The sequence below is a fragment of the Heterocephalus glaber genome, unplaced genomic scaffold (genome assembly GCF_053883595.1).
Source record: "Heterocephalus glaber isolate CG9 unplaced genomic scaffold, H.glaber_assembly_v1.0 deba00001141, whole genome shotgun sequence".
NCBI lineage: Eukaryota > Metazoa > Chordata > Mammalia > Rodentia > Bathyergidae > Heterocephalus > Heterocephalus glaber.
Genome location: NW_028258201.1, coordinates 2,953,282 through 2,974,755, shown reverse-complemented (window position 1 = coordinate 2,974,755; position 21,474 = coordinate 2,953,282). Strand labels below are relative to the sequence as shown.

Here is a 21,474-nt window from a genome sequence, read left to right as displayed (position 1 = left end):
GTTGGAAGAAACAGACCAAGCTGTGGATCTACCCAGATATGAGGCAAACAGTCCCTGGATTCCACAGTTTGTTCACGAAGCCCCAGGTGCCTTCCACATGAGCTACGGCACCGTTTTCCAACCAGGCTTCCCCACATCCTCACCTGGTGGATGTCCAGGTCATCCACGCGCACAACCATGCAGCTAGAGCGTAAGCGATTCCAGGCTGGAGGTCGGAAGGTGGACTCCCGGCCCTGCAAGGAAGTTTTCTCAAGAGGGTTCTTTTGAGGACTGGAGAGAGAAGCTACATAAAAAGACAATGGGGAAGAGAATCAAGATACATTCAACCCTTATTAGTAACAGAATTAGGAAAGTAAAAATCTTAAGAGCAGAGGTATAAGCCTACAATCCCAGCTACTTGGGGGGGGCTGAGGCAGGAGGATCGTAAGTTCAAGGCCAGCCTAAGCAACTTAGTGAAACTCTCCCCCCAAAAATAAAAAGGGGCCGGGTATTTAGCTCAGTGGTGCTGCACCTGCCTCGAAAGTGCAAGATCCTGAGCTCGATCCCTGGTACCAAAGCGGGGGGGGGGGGGGCACTTTGAGGTCTAAAACTCAGTGGTAGAGCACTTGCCTACCATGCTCAAGGTCCTGGGTTCAATCCCCAGCACCTCAAAAGAAAAAAAATCCTAAAATCATTAATGCTGTAAATAGAAAAGAACTTAACACTGGATGGAACTCAAAAATATTCTTAAGACCAAGGTAACTGCCTACTGAATACAGATGATGACAACTTCTCCTTAACACTGCAGTCATTCCTGGGGACAGAGGACTCCATAAAGAAAACATCACTGATGTCGCTCCATGGGATACAATCAAGTTAATTAGCTACTCCATTGCTTTATCCCACTAGTTATTCAAAGATAAATGGCAAGAGGCCCAGAGATGTAGCTCAGTGGTGCTGTACCTGCCTTGCAAGCACAAGGTCCTGAGTTCAATCCCCAGTGCAAAAAAAAGATAAATGTCCAGAGGCTGAGCAACAGGAGTGCTCCAATTCCTAGTGACCCACCTGCTTTTCTTCGGAAGGGAGCATCTACCCCCAGGTGCCAGGATGTTTTCAGCCCCGTCTCTTCGTGCCACTTCTCCATTTTGCTCTGAAATTCCATCACCAGCTTCTGGGCCCACTGGCCTCTGGTCTCCATGGCCTCACAGTGCCGAGCCCAGTGTTTGCAGCTATCGCCTATGCAACAAAGAAACAGATTTTAGCCCAAAGTCATGAGCCAATGTTCCAAATTTTCCTTCCCAGAAATATAGGCACATGCAGAATCTGATCCCTCATCCCCAATCCATAATTCTCTAGGATAAGGAAAAATCAGCCAGTGAGAGCAGCCCAGTTCTCCTGGACTCCATGTGTGATTTTTTCCCTGAGGCTTCTAAAAGCTAGCTTCTACTGTCATCGTGGGCATGGGACACCAGAGAGTCTCCAGACCTACGGAGGCAAAGGGCTGAAAGTAACATCTCAGGCACTGCCTCCCCTCTCCGAGTCCTCTCATCACCAGGATGCAGGTTTCCAAAAGATGTCCTGCTGCAGGGACATTCCCAACACCTCTCTGCATGCTCCTGCTGGACAGTCAGGGATGAGCCCAGGATCTCCCCTCAGTATTTTAGGCCATTCAAGTACTGACCCCATCCAGAGTTCTCCTCACCTGCCCAGTGGAATGGGTAGTAGTCAAATGCCATCTTGCGGAAGGTAAGCTGCATGGCACCACCTGTGAGCCTATTTGCAGAGACACCTGTGGAAGAAAATACAGATGAACAGCATTGGCAGGAGCAGAGAAGCCTAACACTGAAGCGCTTACAAGTTCCCTGCTGCCAGCACTAAATCCCAGCCGGTAACAGTGCAGCTGAAAAGCAAGGTGACTTCCACGTTGGCAGCCTTCCTCTTTTGAGTTGCAATAGTCCATGGACATATTCTAAAAGATCCATAAAAAGTATATTCCCATCTCTAAATGGCCACCAGATTTCAAGAAAAGCAAAAGAAACTGAAAAACTCATGATTCAGTAATCTTATTTTATTGTATTTATTTATTTATTTTCAGTCGTTTTGACAGGGTCTTGCTATGTAGCTCAGGTTAGCCTTAAACTATGTAGTCCAGGCTGGCCTCAAACTCATGGTGATCCTCCTGCCTCAGCCTCCCAAGTGCTGGGATTGCAGGCGTGTGCCACCATGCCTGGTGATCCAGGGATTTTAATCCCAGGTTTCCTGCAGACACACTCTAGACCGATTGTTTCCCCCAACCCTAACAGTACTAGTATTGTTGTCCTTCAGCATAGCACTTGGAAAAGCATAAGCCTGACCCCCTCCAAAACAACAACAAAAACAAGAACACCAGAACCCACGTTATTTCCCTTGACATTTTCACACAGAGCTACAAATGTGATACCAGATAATTCTGATGGAACTATACACACCTCTCAGAGTACTGTGGACACTTAAAGTAATGCACAAACAGGAACATTAAAAACAGGACATTGTAGGAAGACGGCAATTTTTAGCATGAGTCAAACACTGTACTTGTCTTGAATTTACATTGAATTCTTACTAAATGAATGAACTATTCGTGTTTCTCTCTCTCCAACTGGACTAAAAAACTGTAAACCCAGGAACTATTTCTTCCCCGTGTGTGTAATCTGACCCACCCTATCTTGTACTTGCACCCTGACCTGACCCCTACTGGTGTATCTAGCACAGAGTGCTGAAGATAGAAGACCCACAATCAATTTGAGGAAAACACCACAAGAACTGGTGAAGGCAATGTCATGGGAGCTTCTGGCATAGCCAGCAGACCTTCAACAGATAGGGGAGCTGTGATGCAATACACATCTCACCATCCCAAATTCTGGACTAGTCACCTTCCTAACAAGGGAAACACCTCACCAGGGTTTCTGCTTTTCAACCTTTCTTTCATAATGACCTCTCCCAGCAAGGAACCAGTTTAGCCTTTTTTTTTTCCTAATTGAGCCTTCCTCTATATTTGTGTATATATGTATATGTACCTGTGCTTTACACATTAAAAAGTGTGTGTGTGTGTGTGTGCGCATATATATATATATCTTCTTTTTCTTCAATCCAGGGTTAAGAAACACAAAATAGATTTTAAGTTAAATTAAATATTTCAAAGCAATTAATATTTAGCTTTGCTGTGCATGGTGGTACATATCTATAACCCCAGCACTCAGGAGGTTGAGGCCGGAGGATCGCTGTGAGTTTGAGGCCAGCCTGAACTAGATAGAAAGACCCTATCTCAAAAACAAAATAAAACAAAAAATTTAGCTTACAGTTATAACTGTATTTGCTGATAATGTTTAATGTGACTCCTTATATAAATTATAATGTTTACACTGCTATACATTAGCAATTTATATAAATACATAAGTCATATAATCAAAATTATAATTATTCAAACTTATTTTTTTCAGCAAAAGTAAAACAACTGAAATTTTAAAAATTATTTTTACTGGGCCAGGGATTTAGCTCAGTGGTTCCACCGCCTGCTTTGCAAGCACAAAGTCCCAAGTTCAAGCCCCGGTACCAAAAAAACAAAACAAAACAAAAAAATTATTTTTACTATACTTAACTTTTTTTCATTTTTCTCATTTTTTTCCCTTGGTTTTTTGAGGCAGGGTCTCACTATGTAGCCCAAGTGGGCCTTCAATTTGCAATCTTCCTGCTTCAGCCTCTCAAGCGCTGAGATTACAAGCTGCACATTACCACGCCTGGCTTAACTTTTGCCTGATATAAGAAAATAACTCTTAAAACTAGCTACTAGACACTCATTCAGATATTTTCAAGCTTTTTCCCTTTGAGCAACTGACTAAATTAAGACAGGGTTAAATAACTTTAGTAGACTTAAACAAATTATTTTCATTTAATTTCCAAAGTGTAAATCACAGAAATACCAAGAATCACACATAAAAAACATCAGCAAGCAGCCAACAGGCATGAGCAGGCCATCTTTAGCCATATGACTTTGAGATCTAGCAATCCATTAAGAGAAAGTCCTCTGCTCATAGCCATCTATTTGCCACATGAATTCAAAGTCAATACTGCTCATGTGATACCCATTAAAAACCCTACAAGAAAAATTAAACACAAAAGAAAAAGACTTTGTTAAATTTTGGAAGGCCACAAAACTATTATTTCCCAACCCCTGAAACCAATTTCCAACACCTATAATGGGCAAACAGCAAAACAAAAAGATGCTGCAAAATAGGGAATATAGCTAATGGGTATGGGTTAAAGGGATAAAAATATTATAAAATTGGATTGTGGTAATGATTATACAACTCTGAACAAACTGAAGACCACAAATCATCGATGTTCATTGCATAATCTAAATGATTTGTATGATATATTAATTATATCTCAATAAAACTGTTTAAAAGAGCCACTATTCACCTGGGAGTGGTATTTTCTCATTTGAAAACCAAATGGCCTAGGCTAAGGGAAAAAGGTTCCATAACCATGATCTGCCCATTGGAGCTATTTAGATCTAAAAGGACAAGCATATTGAAATAGGATCCACAATGGAAATCAAACAGAGCTAACAATTCCCAGCCTAATTGTACGCACAATCACTCATGAGACATAAATGGCAAAAGTGTACATAAATAACTATCAAAATGCTCAAAGGTGGGAATGGTGGTGCACGCCTATAATCCCAGCTACTTCTGAGCTGGAAGCAGGAAGATCAAGAGTTGAAGGTTTAAGCACAGCCTGGCAAAAACATTTGTTTATAATTATGGTCCTCCAAGCCAGGTGTGGTAGCACATCCTGTCATCCCAGCATTCTGGAGGCTGAGGCAAGAAGATCAGGAGATCAAGCCCAACCTGGGGAACTTTGCAAGGCCTTGTCTCAAGATAAAAAATAAAAACGTCAGAGAAAGGCCCTGGAGTCAATCCCCAGGATTTTACACACACACACACACACACACACACACACACACACACACACACACACACACACACACACACACACACACACACACACACACACACACACACGGTCCTCCAATTCAGTAGATTATCTCATTTAAGACTAGTAACAACCTTCAAGGTAAATGAGTAATAGATGATCTCATCCAATTTCACAATGAGGAAACTCAGAGAGGTTAAGCAAAAGGTTAAGTGATTTCTTTGAGGCTTATGAAAAAATAAGCAAATCAATTACCTAGTTCTTTCTGAACAAAGCAATATGTGTATGTGATACCAACTACTCTAAGTATGACAAGAACAGGGCATAACTCCTTGCTTGGTAAGAGCACAGTTGCACACCACACACACACACACACACACACTTTTTTTTTTTTTGTACCAGAGATCGAACTCAGGACCTTGCCCTTGCAAGGTAGGCCGCAGAATCACTGAGCCAATCCCCGGCCCCACAACATATATTTAAATTGATTACAAAATCTAAAACTTGGGCCAGGGATTTAGCTCAGTGGTTCTGGTGCCTGCCTTGCAAGCGCAAGGTCCCGAGTTCGATCCCCGATACCAAAAAAAAAAAAAAAAATCTAAAACTTTTGTGGCTATGACCTTCATAGCTCAGTGGCAGAACATGTGCTTAAGGACCCGAGTTCGATCCCCGGTACCAAAAAAAAAAGTATACCCAAGATTCTAGGTTCAATCCTCAGCTAACAAAAAAGCCCTAAAAATTTCAAGGCTTCCTATAGCTGAATTTGACTCCCTAAAATTTTACATCTGTAGTTCCCAAGCTCTGAAGAGCATCAGCATTGCCCAAGGCACTTTAGAGAGGAAAAGAAGGTCAACACTGCTTAGACTCTACACTTGAAGATTTTGATTTAGCCAGGTATGATGGTGCACACCTATAATCCCAACACTCTAGGAGGCCCTAACTAAACATGAAAAAATAAAAAGGGCTGGAGACACAGTTCAGTGTAAAGGCCCTGGGTTCCATCCCTAGTACTGAAAAAAAATTCTGATTTAGTGGGGAGAGACCCGGCATCTGCACTGTATTGTGACAGGCGGCTCCACTACTCTCTGAAGAGCAAAACCTCACACTAACAGAGCCTCACAGGAGGGCTGAGGCCCAAGCAATGAAACCAGTTTAAAGACTCCATGACACCTCTGGAAACAGCCCCGCCCAGGCCTTGCCCAGGTCGGACTTGGCCTCACGGGGTACCTGGCTCTCGAGACTGGCTGTCGTCACAGATGTGCAGGTCCAGGCGGGAGATGAGCAGGTGGTAGGAGGACTCCTTCACATCAAATTTCTCAAAGTATTGGCTGAGGCGGCTGCTGTTGCTGTTGCTGCTGCTGCTGCTACTGCCCTGGTTGCCACCAAATGCTTGGGCCCAGGACTGCTGAGCACTGGGAGCGGGCGGAGTGACCTACATATGACAAGAGAAAAATAAGCAGTCCCTCCACTGCCTGCCTCACAAGCAGAAGGCCTCAGGTTCAATCCTGGTACCAAACAAAAAAAGAAAAAGAAAAATAAGCAGTCTAGACCCCAAGAGGCTCCTCCACAAGCTTCACCTTAGCCCTACCTGCATAAAACCACATGCTGGCAAGATGCTCCTTCCCCCTCCTGCCTGCCTGCCTGCTGGATCACTGGGCTTTCAGGCTCTCCCTGGCCAGGATGTCCCAGCTGATGTGGAGTCACCTGCCCTGGGAAGTCTTCCTGAAGGCTCTTTAGCTGGCCTGCTGGAGGTGCCTCCTCTCTGCACTCTCGGGCTCAGCATTTACCTCTGTCACAGCGCTTACCACACCACACTCCAACAACTTGTCTGTGATCAATCATGCAGACAGTGAGGACCCCAGGGCAGGAGCAAGGTGCTTCTTCCACTTTTCCTCCCCAGTGACTATTACTGTATGCTGAACACACAGGAGCACCCAATGAACAGAATAAATAAACCACAGAGGGGCTTGCAAAGCCTAGGAGCATCCAGAAGTAACAGATCCCCCAGGTGCAAGTGAGGCCTGGCCCACCATCGCCCCAGCCCCACCAGGGTGCCCACTCAGCTCCCACCTGCACAGGCTCAGGAGCCAGGCTCTTTCTCTGCTGGGCTGACTTCTCCATGGCCTCGCTCAGGGACTCCGCGTACTTCATCATGGCCTTGAGCTGGGAGTCAGTGAGCACCCAGAGCAGGTCGTCCAGCAGGAACATCAGCTTGGAGGCCATCACATTGCAGTCTTTGGTCTGAGGAGGCCACAGAGAACATGGGGTTTGTCACCTGGTGTCACTGCAACTCCTCGAGTGACTGTGGCCCAATCAGTTTCAGAGGCGGCTTTTCACTCTCCAGGATGTGAAAGGAAAGAATGGAGCACTTTGAAAAGCCTGTTTCTTACAAAACTATCCAAGCTGGCTTGATTAGCCAAAAGCAGCAACAGTCAACTGCGAGGGGCCTTGTCAATGGGTCAATGTGGGTAAAAATTGTGATTTCCAAAACTAAGAAAACAAGGAGAAGGAAATGTTCTCTCACTGGTGAGTAAGTGTCACCGAGGGACCACTAATATTCCAAACAGTGAGGGAATGCCACCTCCCAGACTGCCTAGAGAATAAAAAGCAGACGTTTTCATGAGGATAGGGACACTCACTCTTCTCTTGAGGGCTATCTGGATCCTTCCTTGGTTGGTAATAAGCCTCAATGGGGTAGTGACAGAGTCCTGGTCACCATTATCTATAGCATCTGCCTCAATCCGAAGTGTTTGCCAGGTTATTTCCTTAAATGTCAAAACCTGGAAGGAGAAAAAGTAAACTCCATTAATTCTGTGAGTGAAATTAACCTAGAGGCAGGGATTCTAAAGGAAAAGACAGGCAAGGGTGTGTGTGAAAGATCCAAAAACCAAGGGGAGGGAGCAACAGTAACACTGGACACAACGGAGTTTGGGGTTCCTGGGAATGGGGAACATCTGAGGAAATCTCCAAAGAAGAAATAACCTTTAAGAATCTGTCCTACTTTGAATCCTCCCACTCCTTCCCTTCAAAAGTCAGGGCCCACCTCTCCTCGGCAGGGATCAGTGATGCGGGTCAGACGAAGGTCACTCTGCTGCCAGTTGGGGTTGACGCTATAACCCTGGAGCTGCCACAGTTCAAAGGAAGCGTGGAAGGCCTTGGAGTGAATCTTGATGGTGATGGAATTGACAATGATGAACATCCCCTCCACCACCTTCTCAGCAAAGCCGTATTCACTACAACAGAGGGGACTGAGGGTCAGGCTACGGGAGGCTTCTGGCAAAGCCTTTACACACAGACTAAGTTATTGGGTCCTACGTGTGTGAGTGTCTCTCCCCCTCCTCACCTTGAGGCTTTCATTTTCTAACATTTCTAAATATATTTTAGTGATGATAAAGTACTGTCTTTAATGAGAATTTTTCTAACAATGAAATGAAACAGAAAGAGTCGATCTGGAAACAGCCTCCCTCCTATCAGAAAGAATAAACTGGTAAATCTATTTATAGCACACAAACTACCTGAGTCAATAATCAGATATTATAGTGAGGGGGTGTGTAACTACAGAAAGAGTCACTGGGTTTCCAGAAAATCTTCAAAGTCAGAATGCTCTGCCCACAGGAGCAGAAGGATGAAAGCAGGATGGCTGGGTGAGGAAGAGGCTTAGCACTGAGAAACCTGCCCAAGGACACTCTGCCAACACTTCCCAAAGAGCCAGACTTCCATGGGGAGGAGCCAGAGCTGGCAAGGAGAGAGGAGCGAAGGACATCTTAAAGTCCCTCTGGATGTGGAAAACACTCATTTGTGAAATGTAGGTGTGATCACTTCTCAATAGAAGAAGCAAAACAGAAACCTGGATATTTAAACTGAAAAAATAATACACACGTACAGGTATGTAATTTATTTTTAAAAGAATTAATAAAAAACAAAGAATCCAGGGGTCGGGAGTTTAGCTCAGTGGCATACCACCTGCCTGGCAAGCTCGAGGTTCTGAGTTCAATCCCTGGTACCAAAAAAGAGAAAAAACAAAAGTCCAACAAAAAATGGGTTAAATGCCGGAAATTTACCTCAGTGGTAAATTTCCGCAAGCGCAAGGTCCAGAGTTTGATCCCCAGTACCAAAAAAAAAAGGGTCAAAGCGTGTAGAGCTTACAGAAAAATAAAGGCAAATAGATATTAAACATAAAATGGTTCTTAATCCCAGCACTTGGGAGGCTGAGGCAGGAGAATCGCTGTGAGTACAAGGCCAGCCTGAACTATAGAGCAAGACCCTGACTCCATAGACAGACAGATAGATAGATAGACAGACAGATAGACAGACAGGGCTGGGGATTTAGCTCAGTGGTTTTGGCACCTGCCTTGCAAGCCCAAGGTCCCGAGTTCGATCCCCGGTACCAAAAAAAAAAAAAAAAAGATTTAGATAAACAGACAGACAGATGCTAAACCTCACTCAAAATGATATTGAATCACCTGATTTGTGACAAAGGTGACTACACAGTAGGGAAAGGAAATCTTTTCTTTTTTTTCTTTTTTTGGTACCGGGGATTGAACTTGGGTCCTTCCACTTGCAAGGCAGGCAGCAGAACCACCGACCTAAATCCCTGGTCCTAAAGGAGATCTTTTCAATAAATGGTACATGGTCAGCTTGGAGATATCTGTAAAGAGAAAAATGATATTCCCCTACTTTACATAGAATTTGTGTGTGTATGTGTGTGTGTGTGTATGTGTGTTTGGTACCTGGGATTGAACTCGGGACCTTGCACTTGCGAGGCAGGCACCAGGACCACTGAGCTAAATCCCCGGCCCTACAAAGAATTTTAAAACTTAGTTTCAAAACAGATTGGAAATTTAAATGTGAAAAGTTGATAATGCTTTTAGAAGAAAACATCTTCATGCCTTAAGATGTGGGGGCGATGCGGGGGAAGATGGGGGGGTTCCCTGAGCAAAACACAGAAAGTGCTAACTATAAAGGGAAAAGAGATATACTGGCTACATTAGAATTAATAATTTCAGTTCAACAACAACGAAAAACAGTAAGTCTTGGAAAGGCTGGGGCTATAGCTCAGGGTGGGATGCACTTAACATTAATGAGGCCCTGAATTCCATCCCCAGCACTGAAAAAAAAAACAGTAAGGCTTCAGGTGCAGCTCAGGGGCAGAGCACATGCTTACCATACATAAGGGCCTGGCTTTAATCTCTAACACCAAAACCAAATAAACAAAAAGCAACAGGAAACCCAGAATAAAAGATATCTGCATTACATGTATCTAGCCAGGGACTTGTTTCTAGAATATATAAAAAACTTCTAAAAAATTAATAAGAAAAGGACAACCCCAAATAAATGGCCCAAACACATAGGTGCTTTGTAAGAGAATATCCAAAATTCCAATAAACCCATCAGTATAAAAATGAAAATTAAAACCACAGTGAGGGGACAGCTCCCAGCCTGGAGGAGGCCTCCAGGTCGGTGTGCCACGGCTCCCAGCCCAGAGAAGACTTCCAGGTCAGCGTGCTACAGATCCCAGCCAGGAAGAGGCTTCTGGGTAGGCGTGCCACAGCTCCCAGCACAGAGGAGGTAAGCTGTGTGGAGGCCAGGACCACCCCTCCCACCCCTCAACCCCCAGCTCTGTCAAAATGAGAGACAGGTAAACAAGCCTCAGAACCAGACTTTCAGATCACCTACAGCAGCCCCAAAGGGAAATGAGATGGAACACTCTGATACTCAACCAACTGGACTCCCTGAACTAGCAATGAAAGAGGATCTGGAAAAAATGAAATCAGAAATAACTTCTCAGATAACATCAAAGATTGTGCCCATAGTCCAAGACATGATTAATAAATCTAGAGATGATACAGATAAAAAAAATAGAGGAGGTGAGGAACATGATAGAATCCCAACAAAGGAAAAAAATTGAATCCATAAAACAGATGCAAACAGATTTCCAGGAGATTAAAAACTCTACTGAATGTCTGCAGCAGAATGAGCCAATATGAAGACAGAATTTCTGATATAGAAGATAAGATTGCAATTAGTGACCAGAAAAAGAAAAAATTCTTTAAAATTGTAAGAGACCACAAGAAATCAATCCAGCAGCTGCTAGATGATGCAAAGAAAAATAACATAAGACTGATTGGAGTCAATGAAGAAACAGGAGAGAGTGCAGATGACATAAAAAAAATGTTTACAGAAGTGATGGCAGAAAACTTCCCAAGCAGGGGAAAAGAATTTGACATACAGGTAAGCGAGGCATAGAGAAATCCAACTAGCCTTGATCAAAAAAAATCTACACATAGGCATATAATTGTTAAGATTCAAGAAACCCAACAGAAGAACAAAATTCTACAAGCAGTTTGAGAAAAGAAACAAATCACATACGAAGGAAAGCCCATCAGAATCACAGCAGACTTCTCAATGCAAACCCTCTAGGCAAGAAGAGCTTGGAGTGATGTATTTCAAGCCCTAAAGGAAAACAACCTCCAACCCAGACTGATGTACCCTGCAAAACTATCTTTCAAAATTGATGGAGAAATAAGATACTCTCATGACAAAGAGCACCTTAGGAACTTCATGAATACCAAACCAGCACTCCAAAAAATTTTAGACAAAAATCCTAGGAAAAGACAACAAGGATCACAATCCCAGGAAGCCCAGTAGAATGAATCCATTGGGCACGACAAGAAATTAAAAGCAAAGGAGGAGGATCAAACAAAAAGAAAAAATCATGACAATGATAACTCAATACGTATAGGTTATAACCATCAATGTTAATGGTCTCAACTCACCAATCAAAAGAAATAGACTGGCAGAATGGGTCAAGAAGCAAGATCCAACAATATGCTGCATACAAGAAACACACTTAATTCAAAAAGAAACTCGCAGACTGAAAGTTAAAGGGTGGAAAACAATACTCCACGTGACAGGAACCCGAAAAAAAGCAGGAGTAGTTATCCTCTTTGCAGATCAAGTGGATTTCAAACCAACACTGATTAAAAGAGACAAAAAAGGACACTATATCCTTGTAGGGAACAATCCAAGAGGAAGAGATGACAATCATAAATATCTATGCACCAAACACTAGTGCACCCAACTATATAAAACAAATACTAACAGACATGAAAAACCATTTAAGCACTAATACAATAGTAGTGGGGGACTTCAATACCCCATTGTCACAAATAGATCAACTAGACAAAAAACAAGCAACGAAATATTAGAACTCAACCAAACTCTTGAACATATGAACTTAACAAATGTTTACAGTGTTTTGCCCCACAAAATCAGAATATACATTCTTTTCAGCTGCACGTGGGTCGTTCTCCAAAATAGACCACATACTCACGCAAAGAACATATTTCGGTAAGTGCAAAGGAATTGAAGTTATCCCCTGTATATTATCAGACCATAGTGCAATGAAATTGGAGATCAATAGAAAAGAAACTGCAAAAACTTCATAAACACATGGAAATTGAACAACACACTTCTGAATAACCAATGGGTCACAGAGGAAATTAAAGAAGAAATCAGACAGTTCCTTCAAATAAATGACAATGACAACACAACATATCATAATCTATGGGACACAATGAAAGCAGTCTTATGAGGGAATTTCATAGCAGTGAATACTCATATTAGGAAAACAGAGCAAGCCCAATTAAACAACCTGATGCTGAACCTCAAGCTTCTAGAACGAGAAGAGCAGGACAAACCCAAAGCTCATACAAGGAAGGAAATTATAAAGATCAGGGCAGAAATCAATGCGACGGAGACTAAGAAAACAATACAAAAAAATCAATGAAGCCAAGAGTTGGTTCTTCAAAAGAATCAACAAAATTGACAAACCCTTAGCCAACCTTATCAGAAAAAGGAAAGAAAAGGCCCAAATCTATGCAATTAGGAATGAAAAGGGTGAAATTACAACAGACCCAGCAGAAATCCAGAGGATCATCAATACCTACCTTCAAGAACCTAAACGCCAATAAGATCGAAAACACAGAAGAAATGGACAGATTCCTAGATAAGTATGAATTCCCAAAATTCAATGAAGAAGACCTAAAAATTCTAAACAACACAATATCAATCAATAAAATTGAAAACATAATTAAAAACTTACCAATCAAGAAAAGCCCAGGTCCTGACGGCTTCACCACTGAATTCTACAAGACATTTAGAGAGGAACTACTGCCACTACTGTTTAAACTCTTTAATGAAATTGAAAGGGAAGCAATACTCCTGAAATCATTCCTGGAAGCAAGCATCACCTTGATCCCCAAAGCAGAGAAAGACCCAACTGAAAAAGAGAGATATAGGCCAATCTCACTAATGAACACAGATGCAAAAATCCTTACTAAGATACTGGCAAATAGAATGCAGAAGATCATCAAGAAGATCATACACCCTGACCAAGTGGAATTCATCCCAGGGATGCAGGGATGGTTCAACATATGCAAATCAATCAATGTAATACACTATATCAATAGAGCTAGGGACAAAAACCATATGATCATCTCAATGGATGCAGAAAAAGCATTTGACAAAATCCAACACACATTCATGATAAAAACCCTACAAAAAATTGGAATAGACGGTCTCTACCTCAATCTGATAAAAGCCATCTATGAAAAACCAACAGCCAATATCATACTAAATGGTCAAAAACTTTACACTAAAATCCTTTACACTAAAGTGAAATCCTTTCCACTAAAATCAGGAACAAGACAAGGATGTCCACTATCACCACTCCTGTTCAATATAGTTTTGGAAACATTAGCCACAGCAACTAGACAAGAGGAAGAAATAAAAGGAATAAAGATTGGAAATGAAGAAGTCAAATTGTCATTATCTGCAGATGACATGATATTCTATATAGAAGACCCCAAGAACTCCACCAAAAGTCTTCTAGACTTAATAACCAAATTCAGTAAAGTAGCTGGATACAAGGGCAACACACAAAAATCAATAGCTTTCCTCTACACAAACAACAGACTCACTGAGAGAGAAATAGGGCAAACAATTCCTTTCACAATAGCATCCAAAAAACTTAAATACCTAGGAATCAACCTAACAAAAGAAATCAAAGACCTCTTCTCTGAAAACTATAGCACTTTGAAAAAAGAGATTGAAGGGGATATCAGAAAATGGAAAGACATCCCTTGCTCCTGGGTAGGAAGGATCAACATAGTGAAAATGCCCATACTTCCAAAATTGCTATATAGATTCAATGCAATCCCAATTGAAATCCCAGGAGCATACTTCATGGACCTTGAGAAAACAATCCAAAAATTCATCTGGAACAAGAAGAGACCCAGAATAGCAAAAGCAATTCTAGGTAACAGAGACATGGTATTAGAACCCCCAACTTGAAACTATACTACAAAGCTACTGTGATAAAAACAGCATGGTACTGGCAAAGAAACAGACCTGAGGACCAGTGGAACAGATTAGAAGATGCAGAAACAACTCCAGACACACTCAGCCGCCTCATCTTTGACAAAGGACCCAACCACCCTCATTGGAGGAAAGATAGCCTCTTTAATAAATGGTGCTAGAGAAATTGGGTTTCAACTTGCAAAGACTAAAACTAGACCTATATCTCACCATGCACTCAACTAAAATCGAAATGGATTAAAGATCTAAATATAAAAACAGAAACACTGAACCGGCTGGAACAGAGGTTAGGTAGAACTCTTGAAGACACTGCTGTAGGAAAAGACTTTATGAACAAAACCTCAGTTGCCCGTGAACTAGCACAAACAATCAACAAGTGGGATCTCTTCTTACTAAAAAGCTTCTCCACAGGAAGAAAAACCACCAGCAGTGTAAAGAGACAACCCACAATGCGGGAAAAAATTTTCACCAGCGGTCCCTCAGACAAAAGTCTATTAACTCAAATCTGTAAAGAACTTAAAAAAAATCAGACCTTCCAAATTTAAAGACCCAATCCAAAAATGGGCATCTGAAATGAACAGACATTTCTCACACAAAGAAGCAGACATGGCAAATAAACATATGAAAAAATGTTCAACATCACTGGTCATTCGAGAGATGCAAATGAAAACAATGCTGAGATTCCACTTCACTCCAGAAAGAATGGCTGCTATCAAGAAATCAACCAATAACAAACGCTGGCAGGGCTGTGGGGAAAGAGGAACACTGCTCCACTGCTGGTGGGAGTGTAGACTGGTGCAACCACTGTGGATATCAGTATGGAGATACATCTAAGAACTAGGACTGGAAGTTCTGTTTGACCCAGCTATTCCCCTGCTGGCTCTCTTCCCTAAAGAATTAAAAGAATCATACCACAGTGATATATGTGCACCCATGTTCATAGCAGCATAGTTTGTAATAGCTAAAACTTGGAAACAGCCCAAATGCCCATAACAGGAGATTGGATCAAAAAAATATGATTTTTTGGGTTTGGGGGAGGTTTTTGGTACCAGGGATTGAACTCGGGTCCTTGTGCTTGCGCAGCAGGCAGCAAAACCACTGAGCTAAATCCCCAGCCCAAAAATGTGGGGTTTTTATAAAATGGAGAACTACTCAGCCATCAAAAATGAGAAATTAGACATTTATTGCTAAATGGATGCACATTGAAGCGATACTCTTATGGGAAATAAATAGGACACACATGTGTAAATACCGAAGTTTCTCTAGTGTGAGAAACTGAAAGTGTAAATAAGGACGAAAAGGTATAATAGATAATGTGAAATAGGAAGAAAAGCGGCAAAGGGGTAGGAGAAAGGAAAGAAGGGAATGGAATTAATATAAGAAAATGAAGGCTGGGGATTTAGCTCAGTGGTTCAGCTGCCTGCCTTGCAAGCGGAAGGATCCAAGTTCGATCCCCAGTACCAAAAAAAAAAAAAAAAGGAAAGTGAAAAACAGGAAACAAAGTCTTTGTAAATAGGGAGGGATGGAGAGGTTGAAAGGAGGGCAGGGGAAGGGGGAAAAAATAAGAACCAAGACAGTATGTAAAGGTGCATATTTCCGATGATGAATGTCATTATATTGTTATATTGTACACCTAAAATGTACCAATAAAAGGATATACAACAATAAAAATGAAACCACAGTGAGGGGCTGGGGATTTAGCTCAGTGGTTTCACCACTTGCTGCACAAGCGCAAGGCCCTGAGTTTGATCCCCAGTACCAAAAAAACCCCCAAAAATCAGAGTGTGATCCAAGCACACAGCCACCAAAATTGCAAAAATAAAGACAGACAATGCCAGGTGTCGGCAAGGACATGGAGAGACTGGCACTTTTATGCCCTGCCAGTGGGGAAAGCAGAACAACCACTATAGAGGATGCCCAGCACCATGCCAATGGGGAGCCTGTGCACACCCTACAACCCCACACCTCTGCTGCAGGTCAGGGTGGAAGAGAAGGGTACTTCAATGGTCACCGAGAGATTCGGTACTAAAACTTCATTGCGGCACTATTCTTCTTCTTATATAGTATATTTTCAATTTACACACAGAAAACTTGATTATTTGTGTTGCGTGGGTCTACAGGTTTTCACAAATGCATACAGGCATGTGTTGACTACCAGTCATCAGAGAGAAGAGTTCCATATTGTAACACTGTATTTCATAGCCAGAAACTAGAAATCTACAACAAAATGGATTAAATACTACTCCGCCATAAAAGGGAATCAAGTACTGCTTGCTGCATGAGACACCATGGATAAACTCTGAACATGTTTAACAGAAAGGAGCCCATCACAAAGGCCACATAGTACATGGTTCCCCTTATATCCCATGTGCAGAACTGACGTAAAGAGCAGATGTGCAGCTGTGTGTGGCTAAGGCAGGGGAAATGTGCAGTGACTGCTAATAGGTGTAGGGTTTCTTCTTGGGTGATGAAAATATTCTAAAAGTAGGTAACTGTCCATCTCAGTAAACAGAGAAGGAAAATTCTCTGAGCTGTACGATTCTAAAGTACGTGAATTATATCTCAATAAAGCTGTTTTTAAAAATATGCTGGCAAAATGCTAAGTAATTGATGAACAAGGTCATTTACTGCAGTGCCAACTATAACAGCAAAAGCACTAGAAGTAACAGAAATATCCATCAGCAGAGAAGTGGCTGAACTAACTATTTACCTCCATAAGATAACCATATGCTGCAAGGACAAAAAGGAATAAAGTACACATTTTGATACTTTTATGGGATGATTGAAAGGATATACTTTAAATAAAAAATAAATGTGGGAAAAAGTATTTTTAAGGGCTGGGGATTTAGCTTAGTGGTTCAACCGCCTGCCTCGCAAGCGCAAGGGAAAAAGAAGTGTTTTTAATATACTCTATGTTTTGTGTAAGAAAGCAGGTAGAGATAATGTGTACATATAATGTACCTTGTTTTATTTATTCACTTATTCGTTTATTTTGGTTTTCTGAGACAGAGTTTCACTACGTAGTTCAAGGCGGCCTTGTACTCACTATAAAGCCCAGGCTGGCCTCAAACTCAAATTGGTAGGGATCCTCCTGTCTCAGCCTCCCAAGTGCTGAGATTACAGGCTTGCGCCACTACGCCCAGCTATACCTTGTTTTATAGTTTTAATTTAAAACTATATAATGTAGTTAAAAAATAAATTTAAGGGGCCAGGGATTTAGCTCTGTGGTTCCGCCACTTGCCTCCCAAGCGGAAGGTCCCAAGTTCCATCCCTGGTACCAAAAAAAAAATTAAAAATAAAAATAAATAAATAAATTTAAAACAATTTAAAAATTAAAAACAAATTGAAACAAACAAACTTCCCATGTGTCAAACTGGTACTCAACCACATAAGGAATGATTTCAAGTGACCTTAAAACCTGGTCTTTTTTTTTTTTTTTTTGGTACCAGGGATCGAACTCGGGTCCTTACGCTTGCAAGGCAGGTGGTGGAACCACTGAGCTAAATACCCGGCCCAAAACTTGCTATTTTTAACATACAACCCTAATGTGATACAGTAAAAGGTCAAACCATACATGCATGCATACACACACACATCCCTACTACAGTCAGTACTTTTATTGATAAAATATTGGTTTTGTTTTTATTGTTGTGTTGTTTATGTGTTTGTTTGTTTTGGTACCAGGAATCAAACTCAGGTCATTGTGCTTGTGAAGCAGGCATCGGAACCACTGAGCTAAATCCCTGGCCCCTGTTGTGTTGTTTTGTTTTTGTTTGTTTTGTTTTCTGAGACAGGGTCTCACTATGTAGTCCAGGCCAGCCCTTAATTCAATAGGTAGGGGCCGGGTATTTAGCTCAGCGGTTTTGCCACCTGCTGCACAAGCACAAGGACCCGAGTTTGATCCCCAGTACCAAAAAAAAAAAAATATATATATATATATATATATATATATATAAAATTACAAAATATTTTTATTTAAAAAAAAAATTTCAATAGGTAGCCCAGGCGGGGCTCAAACTAATAATCTTCCTGCCTCAGCCTCCCAAGTGCTGAGATTACAGGCCTGTACCACCATGCCCAGCTGGTTTTGTTATTTTTGAAACTATTGAAAAACTAAATCACTGGGGCCGGGGATTCAGCTCAGTGGTTCCGCCGCTTGTGGTCCCGAGTTCAATCCCCAGCACCAAAAAAAAAATGCATGGAAAAAGAATGTAAAATGTACCAAGAATATAGAACAGTAAAATGTAACTAGAATATAAAACGGCAAAATGTAGCAATCACACACAATAGTAAACCATTCTGGAAAAACTTGAGAATTCTTTTAGTCCTGGGGACTGAACCCAGGACATCACACGTTAGGCAAGGGCTCTACTACTGGGGCACGTGTCCAGCCCAAGTCTGACTTTCTTAAAAAGTTCAATCCTCCCACACCATCCCACCCTACCATTCTGTCCCCAGGTATTTACCCAACAGCAACAGCAGCACACAACCAAACAAAGACTCCCGTGTAAATGCTCACAGCTGCAGTATTCATACCAGCCCAAAAGGGAAATGAAATGACCGAGTGAATGGGTAAATACGCTGTGGCATATTCATACAGCTGAGACCACTCAGTGCTTTGCTTTGAATGTCTGCGTTCCTCCAACTTCATCACGTGCTGAAATCCAGCACTGACTGGGAAGGTTTTAGGGAAGAGGCCTTGGAAAGCAAGGAGGTCATGGGCCAAGGCCTCATCCACAGGATCAGTGCTTTGATAAAAGAGGCCCACGGGCGATCTATTATCTCTTGCAAGTATTCTTACCATTAAAAAATAATTTCATCAGGTTAAGCCTTTCAATCAAACTACCAGCCAGGCATGGTGGTGCACGCCTGTAACCCCAGCACTTGGGAGGCTGAGACAGAACTGCAGGGAGTTCGAGGCCAGCCTGAGCTACACAGCAAGACTCTGTCTCAAAAGACAAAACAATAACAACAACAAAATAAAAACCCAAAAAAGAGAAAAATTCTTTTCTGCAAAGAATAAATTGTATATTAAAAAGTATGTGTGTACTGCTTTGGGTGGGAGGTATGGCACAGCATGTGTGTGCTATTGAGGGTTCAGAGTATCTCAGTGGTAAAGCGCCCACCTCACATGCACAAGACTGTGGGTTCAATCCCTAGCGCACTGTACTCAAAACAAAAACTATGTGTTGGGAGGATACAGCAAAGAGCTTCCAAACACACATGACCTGAATGTCATGTCAGCTCTTCTGATCCATGCTGCTCTGTGAAATATATTTTTTCCTTGTAGTCCAGGGGATGGAACCCAGGGCCTCACATATGCCAGGTAGGAAGCACTTTATATTTAAACTACATCCTCGGCCCTAAAAAAATATTTAAGAGACAATTTAGAAAAACTGATTATAAAATAAGATTAGGTGGTATTGTGGAATGCTTGTTGATTCTAATACATGTGATAGCTTCCGTTTGCTCTGGCCAGCCCGTGTAGATAAAGACACACAGAACAGCAGTATTGACAGAAGGGGTCAGACAGCATCCGGGATTTGCTTTCAAGTACTACCGTCCACACCACACACACAAAGTGGCAGAACAAGATGAAAAACAGAACGGCAAAGTGTCAATAACTGTTGGTTAGATCTTGGGTGTGTGGGGTTCATTACATTATTTTCTCTATGTTTCGAATTTTGTGTGACATTTTTAATTCAGTAGGTGACTTGGAGCAGGTAATGCGCTAGAACACGACCAACCTCTGTCCTGATGCGAGGGCAATGGGAGACTGTCCATTGGGGGGCCGCGGCTCCTCACAGGTCTTCATCTCCACCTCAACCTTATCCAGGCACTGGAAAAAAGCCAGGCAGAGCTGAGCACCTGCACAAGAGCTATAGCAGCCTGTGCGCTGATAATCACCCAGTAGTCAGGACAAACCCATGTCACTTGCATGAGTGTGGTACTGGGGACTGAACCCAGGGCTTTCATTCTAAGCTACATCTCCAGACCTCTTTCATTCGAGATAGGGTCCTGCCAAATTGCAAAACTGTCTAGGCTGGGCTCAAACTTGGAACCCTCCTGCCTCAGCCTCCCAGACTGCTGGGATTACAGGCATGCACCACCTGGCCCAGCTACAAACTAAACTTCTAACTTTTCCCAACAAAGTCTAAGGATAGAGTCTGGCAGCAAAAACTGATATAAAGTATAAAACACATCTCTAGAGTCCTGGGTCTTGTGTCTCAGTGCAAATTCCTTCACTGTGTAGAAGTTCCAGAATGAGCCCAAATAACAGTTACTCTATCTCAGACAGAAATTCACAGGGCCATGCAGGGGGCTGGGCCTGGTGCTCTATGCCTGTAATCTCAGCACTCAAGAGGCTGAGGCAGGAAGATTGCCAAAAGTTCAAGGCTACTCTGAACTACATAGTGAGACCTTGTCTCAAAAAAAAAAGAAGTACCAACCACTCCCAAAAGGGTCAGCTTGGGGCTGGGGATTTAGCTCAGTGGTTCTGCTGCCTGCCCCGTAAGCACAAGGACCAAGTTCCATCCCTGTACCAGAAAACAAAAAACCCAAAAGGGCAGCATATCAGGACCCCTATCCTTTTTTTTTTGGGTACCAGAGATCAAACTCGGGTCCTTGTACTTGTGAGTCAGGCGTCGGAACCACTGAGCTAAATCCCCGGCCCAGGACTCCTATCCTTTAAAAGCCTGCTCCAGACATCCCTATCTGATCACTTGCAATCAAGAAAGGCCATTACCAAGCAAATTGGGTGCGTCTTCAACTTCGTCCATTGGATCTGAAAGAGGAAAGCAAAGACTCAGGGCTGTGGAGCTGCCCCGCAGGAAGGCAGGCCTCCTGGCCAGGGACAGCAGCACGGCTCTGAGCGCGTTCTCACCCGGATGGAGGCCCGGTTGCAATAGACCCGAGTGATGGCTAACCAGGTGGGCAGCTCCAGCACGTTCTGCAGGACCTCTTCATCCAGCTCCAGGTTGCTCAGCTGACCCTCCCCCTTCAGGGTGCTCAGATTGATTTTGTCCGGAGAAAGATTCTTAGTGAACCTGAAAAGGGGAATGAGAAGTTATTTCCACGGGCATCTGCTAAATGAACATCACACTCAATAACACTTCTGGGCTTGGAGAAAAGAGAAAGAGAGACTGC

General features: G+C 42.5%; 1 protein-coding gene across 5 annotated transcripts in view; it reads right to left on the bottom strand.

The window, feature by feature from the left end:
* Positions 1–21,474, bottom strand: part of Bltp3a (bridge-like lipid transfer protein family member 3A) — a 65,751-nt gene that overhangs the window by 18,511 nt on the left and 25,766 nt on the right. For all 5 annotated transcript variants that reach the window (XM_004846733.4, XM_021259968.2, XM_021259964.2 and 2 more), the window contains 10 exons: positions 21,212–21,374; positions 21,074–21,112; positions 20,076–20,167; positions 7,994–8,183; positions 7,590–7,730; positions 7,021–7,191; positions 6,178–6,382; positions 1,682–1,768; positions 1,045–1,215; positions 144–283 (listed from right to left, as the gene is read on the bottom strand). In XM_004846733.4, the coding sequence (XP_004846790.1) occupies positions 144–283; positions 1,045–1,215; positions 1,682–1,768; positions 6,178–6,382; positions 7,021–7,191; positions 7,590–7,730; positions 7,994–8,183; positions 20,076–20,167; positions 21,074–21,112; positions 21,212–21,374 (1,399 nt within the window). The remainder of the gene's footprint in view (positions 1–143; positions 284–1,044; positions 1,216–1,681; positions 1,769–6,177; positions 6,383–7,020; positions 7,192–7,589; positions 7,731–7,993; positions 8,184–20,075; positions 20,168–21,073; positions 21,113–21,211; positions 21,375–21,474) is intronic.